The 16,510-nt window shown below is 40.4% G+C and overlaps 1 protein-coding gene across 7 annotated transcripts in view; it reads right to left on the minus strand.

The window, feature by feature from the left end:
* Nucleotides 1-1,394: 1,394 nt before the first annotated feature.
* The window catches only part of LOC125283451 (membrane cofactor protein-like), a 38,311-nt gene continuing 23,195 nt past the window's right edge, over nucleotides 1,395-16,510 (minus strand). For 4 of the 7 annotated variants that reach the window (XM_048225039.2, XM_048225038.2, XM_048225036.2 and 1 more), the window contains 4 exons: nucleotides 11,863-11,916; nucleotides 10,348-10,383; nucleotides 9,775-9,835; nucleotides 1,395-4,017 (listed from right to left, as the gene is read on the minus strand). In XM_048225039.2, the coding sequence (XP_048080996.1) occupies nucleotides 3,945-4,017; nucleotides 9,775-9,835; nucleotides 10,348-10,383; nucleotides 11,863-11,916 (224 nt within the window). In that variant the 3' untranslated portion in view covers nucleotides 1,395-3,944. Of the gene's footprint in view, nucleotides 4,018-6,258; nucleotides 6,352-9,182; nucleotides 9,217-9,774; nucleotides 9,836-10,347; nucleotides 10,384-11,862; nucleotides 11,917-16,510 lie in introns of those variants that run through there. The other 3 variants (XM_048225041.2, XM_048225035.2, XM_048225037.2) reach the window with 2 other exon arrangements.

Below are 16,510 nucleotides of genomic sequence, written 5' to 3' on the forward strand. Positions count from 1 at the left end.
ACCCAAAATGAAATTAAAAATGTCTTCTGGGAATCACAGCAATGATGGGAACCTCTGAATCATAATGACCCAGTGGGAAGGACTTCGGGAATGGCCTATCCCCGGAGAGTCCACAGGAGGGCAGCAGTGCTACACCGTAGAAAGACTGACCAGTTTAGCGCACCCTTTTCTGGATGAGACTGGAAATGATGAAAGCAAAATTAAGCAGAATTAAAATGACCTGCACAGGTAGTGGACTTTTGTTTCTGGGAGTCAGTAGACGATGTTAAATCCTGCTTTTGAGTAGAAATATGCAAATACTTAAAATACATAAGAAAGTTCATTCTTGGTGAAAACCTTAGTGGTCAGGCATTACTGTTTTCAAATACCAAAGCTATTTTCTTTAAAGCTAAAATATTCGGAAACAATGGAAATTCATATTCCTGCCCATCGTATGTCTCTATCTCTCTTCAGCTTTCTTACAGACTCTTTGGTAGCTACCTTAAAAGCTCCCCTGTACATTTTATGCCGATTTAAAAAATATTCTATAATCTCAAGCGAAAGCCAAATACAATTTCATAAATTGTTTTATTTATGGACAACCTAATTTTCATCCAGTGTTATCAGAAAGATTGCCCTGTTTTTTCAAACCACAAATAGCCTTGTTTCGTTAGGCCACAATATCTTCTGTCTCAGACTGCATTCTGATGTAATAGGCTCAATTTGAAGAACAGCATCTTGGGGGCACCTGGGTGGCTAGTTAGGCCTCTGACTCTTGATCTCAGCTCAGGTCATGATCTCAGGGTCATGGGATAAAACCTTTTAAAAAATAAAAAACAGCATTTTGTAAATAGAAGGCTTTACCTCTGTCTTTATGAGTTTATATGTAGAAATGGTCAGCGGAGCTTGAGAATCGCTAAGGCAGAGGTTCTAAACCTTAACTACACATTAGAGTCACTTGGGAGGCTTAAAAAAAATCCCCACTCCCAGGCCACAGCCCAGCTCAATTACAGAAGAAAACCCAGAGGGGTGGGACCCAGGCATCAGTAAAGCTCCCCAAGTGATTCCCTGTGGAACATGGTTCAGAACACTGAGGCCTGATCTCAGACACTTAACTGATTTAATTCAAATCTGCAAAACGACCAGGAAATTTTTTGCGTAAACAAAAGCAAACCCTATTTCTCCTTCAAGGAGCATGCTAAGCAACTTGGACATGATGCCGTAGGTCATGTGCTGTGACCCAACGCCCCTGGGCAGGACAGGCAGGGGCTGCGCTGGGCTGGGAGAGGAGTCCTGACACATGGAGCGCTCTGGGCTGCGAGGGGCAGGAGTGGAATGCTTAGAGAAGCTGGGCCCCGGGGACAAGCACATGTCCTCTGAGATAAAGCACGCTGGAAAGAACGCATCATCGCAAGTGAAAATTCTCCAATCTACATTTTATTTTTTACAACATTTGAAGATCCAGTTTTCAAAAAATGAACAATAAAGGCCCCGACACAAACACTTTCAAATTTACATATGCTTTTTTATGTCATTACAGAAACTTTCCTAGGGAAAACTGTTTTCCTCTTAGGTTAGCAAATTGACAAGTTGTTTGACAAAGAGCATAATTTATATTCACGCATCTATGTCAATTTCCCATATAAATCTAGTAAAATGAAAAAAACTAAATTTGAAGCACAAACTATGATACAAGTCCATCTATTTTCAAAAGCATTACAATCTTTGGTTGAAAAGTCTTCCTTTCAGCTTGTTACAAATCAACAGTGCCCCTTCGAAGCAAGTGTGAGGTCCCTGAAAAGTGTGTGACAACGGGGATGGTCCAGCTTCCCCTCTGTACTTCATTCCGGATTCCTGTTTCTTTCTGCTCAAGCTGATCTTCCCGAAGTCCCTCCCGGATCCCAGAGGGAAGCAACACGTACAGTGCATCACAGGCATGCCTTTATCTGTCTAACAGTACTTACTCTGACCCACGCTGGTTTCCCAACCACATCCTTCTCCAGGCAACGTTTCTTTGGCCTAACTTGCGCCACTAAATGTGAAAGTGCAAAACGAAACTTGTACAAGTGTCACGTGTGTTTGAGTGGCTATCCCTCCTCTGCCCCCTGGGCTTCCCTGGAAGAGACCCTGCCTGGGCTGAGGCCACAGAGGCCACAGTCTGTCCCACCTGAGCATCGGGGCTACCCCAGCTGTTGCCTTTTCCTGCCCCTTTGCACGACCGACGACAGGCACAGTTTCCTTCTCTGAAACATGTGGCTTAATTTTTACTCTGCTTTTAGCACGTAAGGTGAGCTGTCCCTACACGCTCAGATTCTGTTCCAACCTGAGGTTATGTGATGGATACGTTCCTGCAAACCTCACCCCTTTCACAGGACGTTGTCTGAAGGAAGACCTCTCTTTATTCAAGTACCGGGAGGAGAGGACCCATTGCCAGAAGTTAGAGTGGACTCTAATTTTCCTAAAGAGCAGAATCTTCTTAGAGAAAACTGCAAGGCCACAATGTTCACTGCAGCACCAGCCGGCATTCTTGCTTCGAGAGCGATGGCTCCCTGATGTACAGAAGTTTGCAACTGATTCTCAGTCCCTCATGCAGGTCTCAGACTGCTTATAGCTTCCTTAAATCACCGGGAAATTACAAATGTTAAAAAAAAAAAAATAGAATTTTACCCCATTTCGAGTATTTTCCAATAATATTCTTAGTTAAGGGAGTCAAACTTGTTCAAAATCCCAATTTTCGGTATAATGTTAAGGGCAGAAGTAGCATACACGTATGTGCAAGGCTTATTACACGAAACAATACATAAAACACATTTTAAAGTCGTTGAACGAATGATTCAAGACTTCTCAATCTTTGAATAAATAGGATCTCAAAATCTCTTTATAAATGAAATGTAATTTATCTTGCACAACAGTTCTCTAAATTTGGGTATTTCATTAAAAAAATTATCTCCCCACCTAAATACTACATAGGATACTGTGTTGAGTTGTCCTATAAATGCAAGTGTTATTTACGGGAAAACAGGCCAGAGGTTCATACCCAAATTCATACATCGTTCAAAGCAGCATCAAAGGGTGGTGAGTACATTCAAAACCACATTAAAATGCTAGCATTATGCTTAACGGTTAAGTTCATGAGAGTGAGAAAAACAGAGAGGATATTTTTTATAGATCCTTTTCTTCCCCTTCTGGTTTTACTGATGTAACTGACATATAACATTGTATGTATTTAAGGTGTACAGCAGGAATCGATCACGCGGATATTGCAGAAGGATCAGCACAGTGAATTTAGTTGCCAGCACCTCGGTTACAAACATTTTTGTCTTCCTGATCAGGATTTTTAGGATTCACTCTTGCCCACTTGCCAATACACAACACAGCAGCATTACTGACAGGCACCGAGCCGCACGTGGATTCTGTCCCAGTATCTGCGAATCTTAAAACTGGAAGTCTGTCCCCTTGAACCTGCTTCACCCAATTCGCACCCGCCCCCCCCCCCCCCCCAAGAACCAGCAGTCTGGTTTCTGTTTCCAGGAGTCAGTCGTTGTTGTTGTTGTCTGGATTCTACAAATAAGAAAGATCCTACAATATTCATCTCTCTGTTGGACTTTCACGTCACTTAGCAAAATGCCCGGAGGCTCCATATATTTTGTCCTCAGTGGCAAGATGGCCTTCTTTTTTTATGGCTGAAGAGTATGCCGCTGTATCTGTAGACCGTGTTCTTTCAGAATTCAGCCTTCCGTGGACACGACGGTTGTTTCTGTCTTGGCGCTTGTACTTAATGCTGCAGTGAACAGAGTGCTACGCGGGTGTCTTGTTTCCTCTGGATACATACCCATGAGTGGAATTGCTGGATCATCTGGTGGTGTCTCTGTTCTTAATTTTTTGAGGACCATTTATACAGTTTCCATAGAAGCTGTGTGAATTTACTGTAGATCTCAAAGGAAAAACCGGTGAGCAGAAACCAGTTAGTGCGTCTGCTCCGTCGGGGCCCCTGGTTTATCCTGGCAAGCACTGTATTCGGCCCGAATGTCTCCTTTCCTATAAGGCGAGGTGAAAAGTACCAAAGATAAACATGAAGAAGTACATAAATTCAAGTCCAAAGTCTATGTAGGAAATTGACAACTGAAAAAACCCCAAAACTGTAAGAGTGCATGAACTAGGAAATAAATGATTTTTAAAAAATATCGAATGTACAACTAGTTTCACTCTAAAAACCCTTCTATCCCTGTATTATATTTTTGATTCCAGAACAATACAGCAGTATGATACAGAGTACTTAGTATTTTATCGTTTCCGCTAAAACGAGGGCTACTGGGAAAGACTGGAGAGAAACACTTATTTTCCTAACACTGAAATTGTAAATCTAGCTCTGAGATGAAACTTTTGAAAAGGTAACAATTCTACCAGCCTTCCAGTTCAGCAATGCCCCACTGAGCCCTCACTGTCAAGGAAATCACTAAGAAATTCTCCTAAATAAGAGTAACATCACAATTTTATGGTAACAATAGATATCTTCCTAAAATCTGTTATTCCAGCCCTGTGCTGTCCAAAGAAATACACTATGAGCCACATGGGTAACTTTACATTTTCTAGAAGCCATATTTTAAAAAGGTAAAGGAAGCTAGCGAAGTTAATTTTAATGTATTTTCCTTAACCCAATATACATGTTATTTTACATTTTTTGTACTAAGTCTTAAAGTCTGGTGTGTATCTTACAGGACAACTTACATAGGACTAGCCACTTGGAAGTCCTCAGTAGCCCCACGGGACTAGCGACTATTGAACTGGAAAACGCAGGTCTGGGCCCTGCCTTAGTACAATGACTAGACCGGACAGAGGAAAGCTAACCGTGAACAGGTCAGGGGTTCACCAGTCTGCGTGCCACAGCCAACCCTCAGGGATGCATACCCAGCTAACAGCTAACCATGTCAGTTCTGGATACCCTAGTACTTCTCTTTCTGGGGGACGCCATCACGTGAGCCGCCACTGTCACAAAAATTCACTTGGGATCGAGCAATTTCCTGAGGACAACTGTGAGCCGCTTTATACCGGGAGTTAGGACTGTCAGTGAATTCTCCGAGACTGCCATCTTCTCCTTTTTGGAGTCAATACTTCTTTTGTTTGTGTAGTGGTGGAATCCTTTTCTTCAAATAGAATTTTAAACAGACTCCAAGGGAGGAGAAAGAGAAAAAGGATTCACCTAAATGTTAAGAAACTTGTATTTGATAGAACCACGAAGCAATTTAAAGATGGTGAAAATCTCACCCTGGATTACTAATTACAGATGTTTTACATGACCTTCGGCACCCATTACATGACCTTCAAATGTTTACAGACACCTTGAAGCTCACGACACACTGACATCTACCTTCCTGGTTGGCTTTAGCCTCAAAGGAATACTAAGGGACCAAGAAGATTCACGGACTGGGGAGGCCCCTACTGCCACTTCCGGTCAGTATGTTCTGTCTTCCCTTTGCTCCTGTGACCCAGGACACCACTCTGCTTTCACCAAGAAGTCGCCCTTCCTATTGGCGTCTGTCGAGTCTCCTCCCAAACTCCTGAGTGTAATGTGGGGTGTCGCCTCACATTCTAAGTGGTGGGATACGTATCTCCTCTCTTCCCGGCTGTGTAGACACACATTCTGGCACAAAGAGAGGAACACTTCCAATTCACTTCATTCAACAACACAAGGTAGATGGAGTCGAAGGGTGTAAAGCAAGGCAACTCATAGTTTTTCAAAATCTAAGGATTTTTTTTTTTTGTTGGTTTCTCTTTCATACACTAAAGATACTCTGTTCATGGAAAACAGATAAATGCCTTTAAAGTGAATATTTACAAGCTAAAATTGAATGTTTTTTGTTTGTTTTTTTTTTTACAAAATTAAGTAAAATATATTTTGGTTTCTGAAAAAGGGTATTTTTCCTCCCTGCACTTAAAATGAACAGATTCTATGATTATTTCCCACTGGGCTAAAAAATTCCTGCACTTTTGGATTCACAGCTACAAGAGGCCAAGGAAGCTTGACAGTCTGATAAAAGGACAATGCGGACATTACTCAGCTGGAGCCTACGTCAAAGTAAACGCCTGCCAGGACATGTTATTTAAAACAGGAATGGTACAAAAAGATCAATAATTTAGCAAAGGGCACACGAATCTAAGTGTCCTCCTTGATGTTTACAGCCAACATATCTTAGTTCAGAGTACTGATATCTAAATATTCATTGACTATTTTCTGTTCTAGAAAGGACATCTCTGAAAAGAAACACACAAAGCCGATACCTTTTAACGATACAAGCAAACCTTTCTCTCATCTCTTCTTCTCAGAGAGAATTAAATTTTACTTCTCTGTGGCTCTCACCAGTTTGGTATGTGCTGAACAGAGGAGGGGAAAAGGGCTAAATAAAACAGTCACATCAAACCAAAAGGCAGCAGCGCAGCATAATAAGTGGGATAAGATCGATGACAGGAAAATGGAAGCACAGCTGACAATTAGTAAATGACAACTTTTCTGATTCTCATTTAGGAACGTGAAACAGGAATTTTGTGCAAGAAGCCACTTTCACATTGACGTCTTACAGCTCACCCAGTCGAACAGATTCTAAATTTCTGTGCAATCTGTTTAGCCCTGAAACCATTTAGCCTGACGAGAATAACGTCAACTCTCTCTCACAGAGCAAGACTGTGTGAGGACAAAGGGGCCTGTCTCTCACACCTTAGATTTAGAGGGAATTCGCAGAGCATGTGTCCAGTTCATGCAATGCCGTCTGACAAGTCGATTTTGTAGACATTTTCAGATGCGACTTGGTTCTCGCATCGAGTGCAGTTTCTTCCTGAGGCCCATCTGCTTGCCCCCGAGGGAAGACCTCTGTAAAACTGACTACCTGACATCCCATTTTCTGGGATGGATCTCAAGTTCGCTCTTTCAGCTAACTACAAAATCCTTTCTCATTTATTAGTTGTTTAAAGTATCGTGAAGAGTTTGTTGGAAGCTCAGGAATCTGAGACTCAAGTGGAGGAACGTTCCAGTTGATTTGATCCTTCGGCTTTTGCCCCAGGTCACTATACTCCCCGCCTGATCTGGCCACTCGATGGAGTAAATCCCAAACCTCTTAACAAGCTTCATTCAAGCACCGACGGCTTAAAAATTACAGAGTTACTGGCTCAGTCATTATTATAAACGTAGGTTTAAGTTAGACCAAATAATAAATATCCTCAATAGAAAAAAACGGGAAAACCGTTTCGTCACCGGGAATAAAATACATAAAGTATGTAAATAATTCTAATGGGCTTGAGCAAACTCTCGCTTCTCCGGGGACGATGTCACCAGAGTGGAGAAAATCATGCATTTATGAAACAAAATCACCACCCGTATGTGAACGCACTAATGTCAAGCAGATGCGTGTTTTCTGCAGCCGCACAGTCACGACAAGCCAGACAGGACTCAGGCCGCAGCAAAGCACCGGGCAGGGGCTGTGGGTTCCAGACGAGAAAGGAGGGCAGCAATGAGCGAAGAAAGGAACCCGGAAGGAAAAGGAAGGGGTGTGCAGGGGGGCCCATTTCACACGCCCCGGGATGCCATTCTCTTCCTCGCTGAGACTAGGGAACAGACGACCCTGGCAGAACCCTTCAGCGCGGGGCCACGATCGTCAACTATCCACGAAGTTTGTACTTGGGGACGGAGGCTGCAGAAGGGTAACCGTGTTCCCAGGTCATCACAAATACAAGTTTCCATCAAATCCATTTGTACCAAGTTTTAGCAGCAACTTGGGACGTTCTGTGCCTAGCGCCCTGCTTCCAGAGTTACCCCTAGAAACAGAGCAGGAACTGCACACCCTTCCTAGTCTCGAGAGAAGCTTCCAAACACTCTGTTTCAGGGAGAATGTGATGGACATTAGGCCCTACAAAGAATCTAACAGAAATCTGTACTTCTTTTTTTTTTAAAGCAATGTAAAGCTAAATATGAGTCCACACACACTTTTTAAAAACATATACACAGATGTGGCATCTTTAGAAAATCCAATTATCTTAAACAGGAGAAATTTGTACTATTAAGTTTGACGGTGTTTCTTCAAATTTCAAGAATATGGGTGCATCGGTAATAGTCTCCAGCCTGGTAACTCAGAGTGTCGCCCAGGCCAGCAGCAACATCACGGGGAGCTCAGGAGACACGGGATCTCAGATCACGAATGCTACTGAAATCCTGCACCTGGGGTACACTGCTCAGAGCACTGTTCAGCTTTAAAAGACCCATAAACTCGTAGCTAGAGAGAGTGTCATTAACACCTGTTAAGGAACCTGTATGTATTTCGATACCATGTTGTTTTAAACAAAGTAAAAGTAAGGAGCAGAGAGCTATTTTGTTTTATTTATTTATTTATTTATTTATTTATTTATTTATTTTTTGAGAACCTACTTCTGCACAAAGCTTGTGGACTTGTAAAAATATTTCTCTGATAGTATTTCCTACTCAGAGTGCTGTGTATATGTAATTATAAATACACTGCCAATTTGGCAATCAACTATGCATATCAAGTGTTCTATAAATGTAAGATTGAAGACTCAAATTAAGGCATGATAGGTATTTTAAAAAACTAACTAAGTAGGGGCACCTGGGTGCTTCAGTCGGTTAAGCTTCTGACTTTTTGGTTTCAGCTCGGGTCCTGACCTCAGCGGTGGTGAGGGTGAGCCCCACGTCAGGCTCAGCATGGAGTCTGCTTGAGATTCTCTCTCCCTCTCCCTCTGCCCCTCATGCTCGTGTGCTCTCTCTCTCAAATAAATAAGTCTTAAAAAAATAAGTAATATTTTAAAAGTCTGAGCTCTTTCTGAGTAAATAATGTATTTTTATTACATAGCCTAAGCCCGATGATTAATATATGGGAAAATATATCCCCATAAAACCATGAATACCAAAAGTCTTAAAATTATTAGTTTGATTTCAAAGATATTTTCAAAGCAATAGGGAAAAAATAAATCACTAATGATCAGAAATTTCAAAGCACCTAATTTGGTCTATGTTCCAGGATTTATTCCAAGTCTTTCATAAATGGCAAATTATTTAAAATTTAAGTTTGATGCTTAAAAACCCTATTCTGCTCCGAAGACATACACTTGTACATTTTTTTCTATCTTAAGATTCCCCACTTTTCATTTTTATAGATTAAAACACAGATAAAGTTAATAATGAGGTGCTTTGTAAATCTTACCCCTGTCAGCAAACCCCAACAGTTTTACTGCAACCTAGTAAATTAAGAGAACATAAGAGGGAAGTCAAACAGTGCTGCTTTTCCTTCCCCAGTTCAACAAGTAACAATTCTACATAAAAACAAATCAAATTGGGTATTTGAATGAGAACCTATGTACCTTCTTACAGTTACCTAAGTTACAGAAATGGAAACTTTCATCATTAAAATTCCAAGGAATACAACTGTCCGAGTCTCCACAGTGAGCAGTTCTAAATTTAATCTTGGCCACTCGGCTAATCTAGGACACAGGGTAACGCTGGGTGGGGAAGGCCCCCCCGTGGTCCGTGATTTGCTACAGAACCTAAATCTCAAATCCCACAGAAATGCTTCTTGCAGTCCTAATAGCTAGAGCCACTCTGCACAGAGTCCTCTGGCGACAGGGACAGTAAGAGCAGCCCGAGGTCGTTTCAGTAAACACGGGCAACGGGGATGGCGCGTTCATGCAGGCACAGTTCTGAAGAAGACGGCATGCAGGACAAACAGAAAGCTGCACAAAACGATGCCAAGAGTGAGCAAGAGCATGAGTTAGAAGGAACATGATGCTTTTATTTACCCTTTCTTCTTGTGTCGACAAAACATGAACAGGATGCCTCCGAGTACCGCAAGGCCAACAACTGCAAGAGACCAGGGAACAAATGATACATAACAGAGAGTCAAGACTGAAAATTTAGCAGCAGAAACAAGTGTTGGTTGCATTCCAGTGGTCAGAACATGTTATTTTATTTAAGCACATATCTATTTATACTCCGTCTGCACTCATCACTACCTAAAGCCCATTCCCTGGAGTCACTCGAACAGTCCACAGGAAGCCAGAGAACCCTTGCTTACTTTAGAAAATTACCCAAAGCATGTTCGGGATGCAAACTCAGGGCCAATCATCCTAAAAACACATGTAGTAGTTAGGGTTTGTTACTAAGGGGACACATACATAAAAGAATACACATTTGCCAGCAAAACGCAGTGTATCACATACAAGGTCTGGCTGTTCTGGACTGGTGGACTGCATGTCAAGTTATATAAACTATAGAAGCTGAAAAGTTAAATTAAAAATCATTTAATTAAATAAAAATAATGCACTTTTTCAGAGTAATACTTTTTAAGTGGCATCAAAGTTTGGGCTACTTACAAACAGAAATAACAATCGCAGCGATGGCTCCATTGCCTGGGAAAACAATGAGAACAGTTTGAAGACTGAGCACCCAAGGTCGGCAAGGGTGGCTGCATTTCATTCTGACCAGATCACCTGTATGCTACGGCAAAGAAGTTCTTCCTCAGCCTGGTTTTAGCATGAGCGCTAGTGTGGCCAGCTCATTTTTCACAGAACCCTTGGGATCAGACCCCCCGTCCAGGCTCCACCTTGTAAGACCCTTCACAGGAACGTCCCTTTCGACTGTTCTGTGCTGTAGTTACCGTATCAGGTTAGTACAGCTTACTAGCACAATTAGAGTTCAGTAGATCAGAAGAAAACTGTCTCAAAATGTATTACTCCATTATTGTTGTTGCTCAGTATTCATTCTATCATTTGTGATTTTGGTAGAAATTCTTATTTTTTCCACAAAAGTGGGGTCTGTGGACTAAGTCATAAATAAATTTCCATCCGTCACACAGGTGTTAGGTGCAGAATCTTCAAAATAATACTTTATCTTATCATCAGCCCCTTCTGATTTTCCACCCCCTAAAACCAAGACATAATCCTAATTACCAAGGAGATTCTAAATATGTAAATGAAACACCAGGGCACATGGATGAAAATAACGCCTAGATACTTAAACATGCACTTCTGACCACCCACACAGAAATACATCACACTACTAATCTTAACTCTTAGCAATGATGTCAGGAGTACCTCTGCTTCTAAACTGCCATTATTTATTTTCAATTTCCGGAAACCAAAGCATAAAATGTCATGGTTGAGTCTGATCTTTTCATTTCATAAAAAATTATCAAGTGCTTACTGACCTTAAGATGGCACTGTTTTTACTGATACAATGACAGTCTGACTACAGTGTTCAGAGGGAAAATATAACAAGCCTCAAGAGTTATAAGTAGGTTAACCTTACTACACTAGTCTAATATAAATAAAGGTATTAGATAGTTCTCTTCACTTACTTATCAAGAAATCTTTAACTGTCACAACTATACTTTTTTTTTCCATTTTCTTTAATATGCGTTGCGTGAACTATGTGAGCCTACATGAAGTCTGCCACACCAACGTGTTATAGAAAAAACTGATCTAACCTGTAGTACTTTAAGGCTCATGTATACAAGGTCCAAGTAGAAAGAAAAGTGATCTACAAATTGCCATCAAAAAAGAACACTACCACATGGACGGCAAGTTATGTTTTATGTATTTTCACCTATATATATAATCATAGAATTTAAGAAGGGTACCACACCCTGCTAGGAATCCTATTTGGCGGGGGGGGCCTCTTAAAAACTATACTGTCTACATGTGTTCACACGTACTGCTGCTTACGTCTGCCGCAGTATCTACACTATTAAAATAACTCTAAATGTCAATTTTTACCAATTTATGACACACATGCTGTTTCCTCTCTAACTACAGGTAATTGAAATGTGATATTTACATGTAGAACTCTAGGGTCTCATAATGCGAGGTTATTAATAACCAAAATAGTACCTAAAGTCTTAGTGTCTTCAGGCGTTGATTCATCACCAGGATGAGGGCGAGGTCCTAGAAAGAAAAAAAAAAAAGGAAATATGTTTAAAGAGAGAAAAAAATAAAGCTTAAAGATCTCTCAATTCATAGGTTTTTGGGGTGCCTGGGTGGCGCAGTCGTTAAGCGTCTGCCTTCGGCTCGGGGCGTGATCCCGGCGTTCTGGGATCGAGCCCCACATCAGGCTCCTCTGCTATGAGCCTGCTTCTTCCTCTCCCACTCCCCCTGCTTGTGTTCCCTCTCTCGCTGGCTGTCTCTCTCTGTCAAATAAAGAAATAAAATCTTAAAAAAAAAAAAAATTCATAGGTTTTGATTTTTCACCTTTGTATAAAAACCCTTGTAATTTCCTTTTCCTTGTATAAATGAAGGTTTCCTGTTAAAGGCAGCATCATAATATATTATAAACTTGTATGTGATCAGCATTCTTCTTGTCCAGTAATATTTCCGGTGCTACAATATTCTGTGGTACAGTAAGCAACTGTATCATAAGTGTATTGTTCAAATTATGGATTTAATTGTTTAAATTATGGATTCAATGTGATTCTACTTAAAAGTAAAAATTTGGGGGCGCTTAATAAACTATTCAGATACTGATCTGCAATAGAAGGAAACTTCAACACGATGAAGGCCATTTATGAAAAACCATCACTTGCATCATACTCAACGGTCAAAGACTGAAAGTTTTCCCCTTAAGATCAGGAACAAGACACGACGCCTGTGTTTTCCACTTCTATTCAATGTAATACTGGAAGTTCTAGTCAGAACAATCAGTCAAGAAAAAGAGAAAAAAGCATCCACATTCGGCAGGAAGAAATAAAATGATCCCTGTTCCAGATGACACGCACGACCTTTACATAGGAAACTCTACGGACCACACACACCCCTATTAGAATAAATCAGAATTCGGCAAAGCTGCAGGGCACAAAATCAACATGCAAAAATCGGTTGTATTTCTCTACACTAACAATGAATAATCCAAAAAAGGAAAGTAAGAAAACTATCCCATTTACAATAGCAACAAAAACAAACAAAATACTCAGGAGTAAAACAAGCAAGGTGAAAACTCATACACTGAAAACTACAAAATGCAGCTGAAACAAACTGAAGATATAAACAAGTGGAAAGACATCCGCGTTCCTGAATTAGAAGACAGAGTATTATTAAAATGTTAATACTGCACAAAGCAAGCTACAGACTGAATGCAACCCCATTACCATCTTGAATATGCATGCTGCAGAAACAGAAAAAAAACCCTACAATTCATATGGTATCTCAAGGGACTAAAAATAGCCAAGATAATTTTTGGGAGGACTCACGCTTCCTGATTTTAAAACTTACTACCACAAAGCTACAATAATCAAAATAGAAAGGTACTGGCATAAACAGAGACACACAGATCAATGGAACAAAATAGAGAACTCAAAAATAAACCCTTGTGACTGTGGTCAAATGACTCCACAAGGGTGCTAAGAACATTGAACGAGAAAGGGCAAATTTTTTGACAAATGGTTCTTAGAAAACTGGATATCCAAATGTGAAAGGATGAAGTTGGACCCCTACCTACTTTTACACATACACAAAAATTAATTCAAATGGATACAAAACTAAACGTAGAACTACGAGTATAAAACTCCTAGAAGAAAACACAGAACGAGGTTTGTGATGTTGGGTCTGGCTACTACTGCCTGATTGTGATACAAAAAGCACAGGAAACAAAAGAAAAACTAGATAAATTGGGCTTCATCAATGGACACTGTATAGAGTGAGAGAAAACATCTGCAAACCAAACACCTTATCTAATAAGGCACTAATATACAAAATACATAATGAACTCCTAAGAGTCAATAGCAAAAAACAAGCCAATTAAAAAATGGGCAAAGGACTTGAATAGACATTTCTCCAAAGATCTGCAAAAGACCAATAAGCACATGAAAAGATGACTAATCCACTAATCATTAGGGAAATGCAAATAAAAACCACAATGAGGGGGTGCCTGGCTGGCTCAGTAGGTTAAGCTTCTGACTCTTGATCTCAGCTCAGGTCTTGGTCTCAGGGTCTTGAGTTCAAGCCCCACATTGGGCTCCAAAAAGAAAAAAAAAAAAGCAAAACAAAACAAAACAACCCCTCCCCCACAATGAGATACTATTTCATGTGTATTAGGATGGCTATTATCAAAAAATGGAAAACAGCAAGCGTTGACAAAGAGGTGGGGAAATTGGAATCTTTGTGTATCACTGGTGAGACTATAACATAGGCAGCCACTGTGGAAGCCAGTATGGCTGTCCCTCAGAAAAGTAAACAAAGAATTACCATATAACCCAGCAATTCTATCCCTAGGCATATGTACCGCCAAAACTGAAAACAGAGCCTCAGTTATTCCAATGCTAATATTCAGAGTAATATTCAGAATAGCCAAAAGGTAGAAATGACCCAAGTGTCTATCAACAGATGAATGAATAAACAAAATGTGGTACGTAATACAACAGAATATTATTCAGCCAGAAAAAGAGTAAGTTCTCATATGTGCTACAAGATGGATGAAACTGGAAAACATTATGCTAACTGAAATAAGCCAGAAATGATTCCACTTCTATGAGGTACTTGGAATAGTCCAATTCATAGAGACAGAAAGTAGAATAGTGGTTGCCACCGCTGGGGGTGGGGAGAGCCGGGGAAGGACGGAGAGATGGAGAGTAGTTTAATAGGTGTAAAGATTCAATGTGAGATGATGAAAACATTTTGGAGATACAGATACTAGTGATGCTTGCAAATAATGTGAATGTATTTAATGCCACCGAAATGTACATTTAAAATGGTTAAAATGGTAATAGAAGTTTATTTAGAGAAATTAACACACAAGGGTACCTGGGTGGCTCAGTCAGTTAAGCATCTGACTCTTGATTTCGGCTCAGGTCATGATCTCAGGATGGTGAGATCAAGCCCCACGCTGGGCTCTGCGCTCAGTGGGGAGTCTGCTTGTCCCTCTCCCTCTGCGAGTCCCCCTACCCGCTCGCTCTCTCAAATAAATAAATAAAATCTTGAAAAAAATTAACATACAAAACAGTCTAAACATTTCTGAAAAGGGAGTGTTCTGCCAGCTATCAAACTATACTATACTATACTATAGTAAAAAAAAAAAAAAAAAAAAAGTACTAAAGCAAAAAAAAAAATGATTTGGTGCTGGCACAGGAATGCAGAGTTCAAGGGAACAGAAGAATAACTAGAACACCCATGAATTTAATATATAATAAAAATTGGTACCTGAAATAGTTGGCGAGAGGACAACCTAATCAACAGCTGTCCCTACTTCACCACTGGGAGGGGGGGTGGGGGTAGAGGAACCCTATCTCACTCCATATACCACAAGGAATTTCAGATGCACCAACAACTTAAATGCAAAGGATGCAATCAGAACACATGGTTGAAATGATGATATATTTCAGCATGGGGAAGATCAAAAGTCTTTATAAAAAAGACAAAACACACACAGCCAGTAGGGAAAAGGTCAATACACCCAACTACCTGTTAATATAAAAGCTCTACACATATAAAAGGCCCCTGACAGGAGAATAGTTTATATAAACTGCGGCATATCTTTTTTTTTTTTAAGATTTTATTTTACTTATTATTTGAGAGAGAGTGAGAGAGCACAAGCAGGGCGAGAAGCCGAGAGAGAAGCAGACTCCCCGCTGAGCAGGGAGCCCAATGCGGGACTTGATCCCGGGACTCCAGGATCATGACCTGAGCTGAAGGTAGACACTTAACTGACTGAGCCACCCAGGCGCCCCTAAACTGTGGCATATCTTAAAGTCACCATTAAAAAACATGGGATATAATAAATCTGAATACAACCCTAATCCAGGAAGTGGAAAAAGTGCAAGTTTCAGAAAAATATGAACAGCATAATGCCATTTTTATTCAAGAATGAAGAAAAAAAACACCAAAAAATGTCTAACTACACAGAAAAGGATGCTTATGTACAGAAATAGATAAAAAGACACCCTAAACTATTATGTGATTAACTCAGGGAATGGACTAGAGAAAGACAGTAAGAACCCATCTTCTATTCCGTATACTTTGGTAACGTGTGAAATTTTATAAACTTATATTCATATACTTACACATTAAAACTATAAAAAGCAGTCTATATCCAATAGTATAAAAATCTTAAAAGAAATATGACTAGTAAAATTAAGGCAAAGGAAAAATACTTAGAAAAAACTGTTCCCTTCACGTTAACAGGGCTTTCATTTATGAGTTCTGACAAATCAATAAGAAAAATACCGTAGAACCCTAATAGAAAAATGAGCAAAGGACACGAATAGATCAAGTAGACCCAAGAAAGTTCATCTTCACTGATAATTAAGGAAACGCAAATTAATGTATGACATCATTTTGAATCCATCGCCTTTTAAAGCTTTTTTTTTTTCAAAGATTTTATTTATTCATTTGACACAGAGAGAGAGAGAGAGAGCGCGAGCAGGCGCACAAGCAGGCGGAGTGGCAGATTCCCCCTGAGCAGGAAGCTGGACACGGCTCAGTCTCAGGACCCTGAGATCACGACCTGCACGGAAGGCAGACGTCCAACCAACTAAGCCACCGGGCACCCCAG

Source organism: Ursus arctos, unplaced genomic scaffold, assembly GCF_023065955.2.
Source record: "Ursus arctos isolate Adak ecotype North America unplaced genomic scaffold, UrsArc2.0 scaffold_2, whole genome shotgun sequence".
Lineage (NCBI taxonomy): Eukaryota > Metazoa > Chordata > Mammalia > Carnivora > Ursidae > Ursus > Ursus arctos.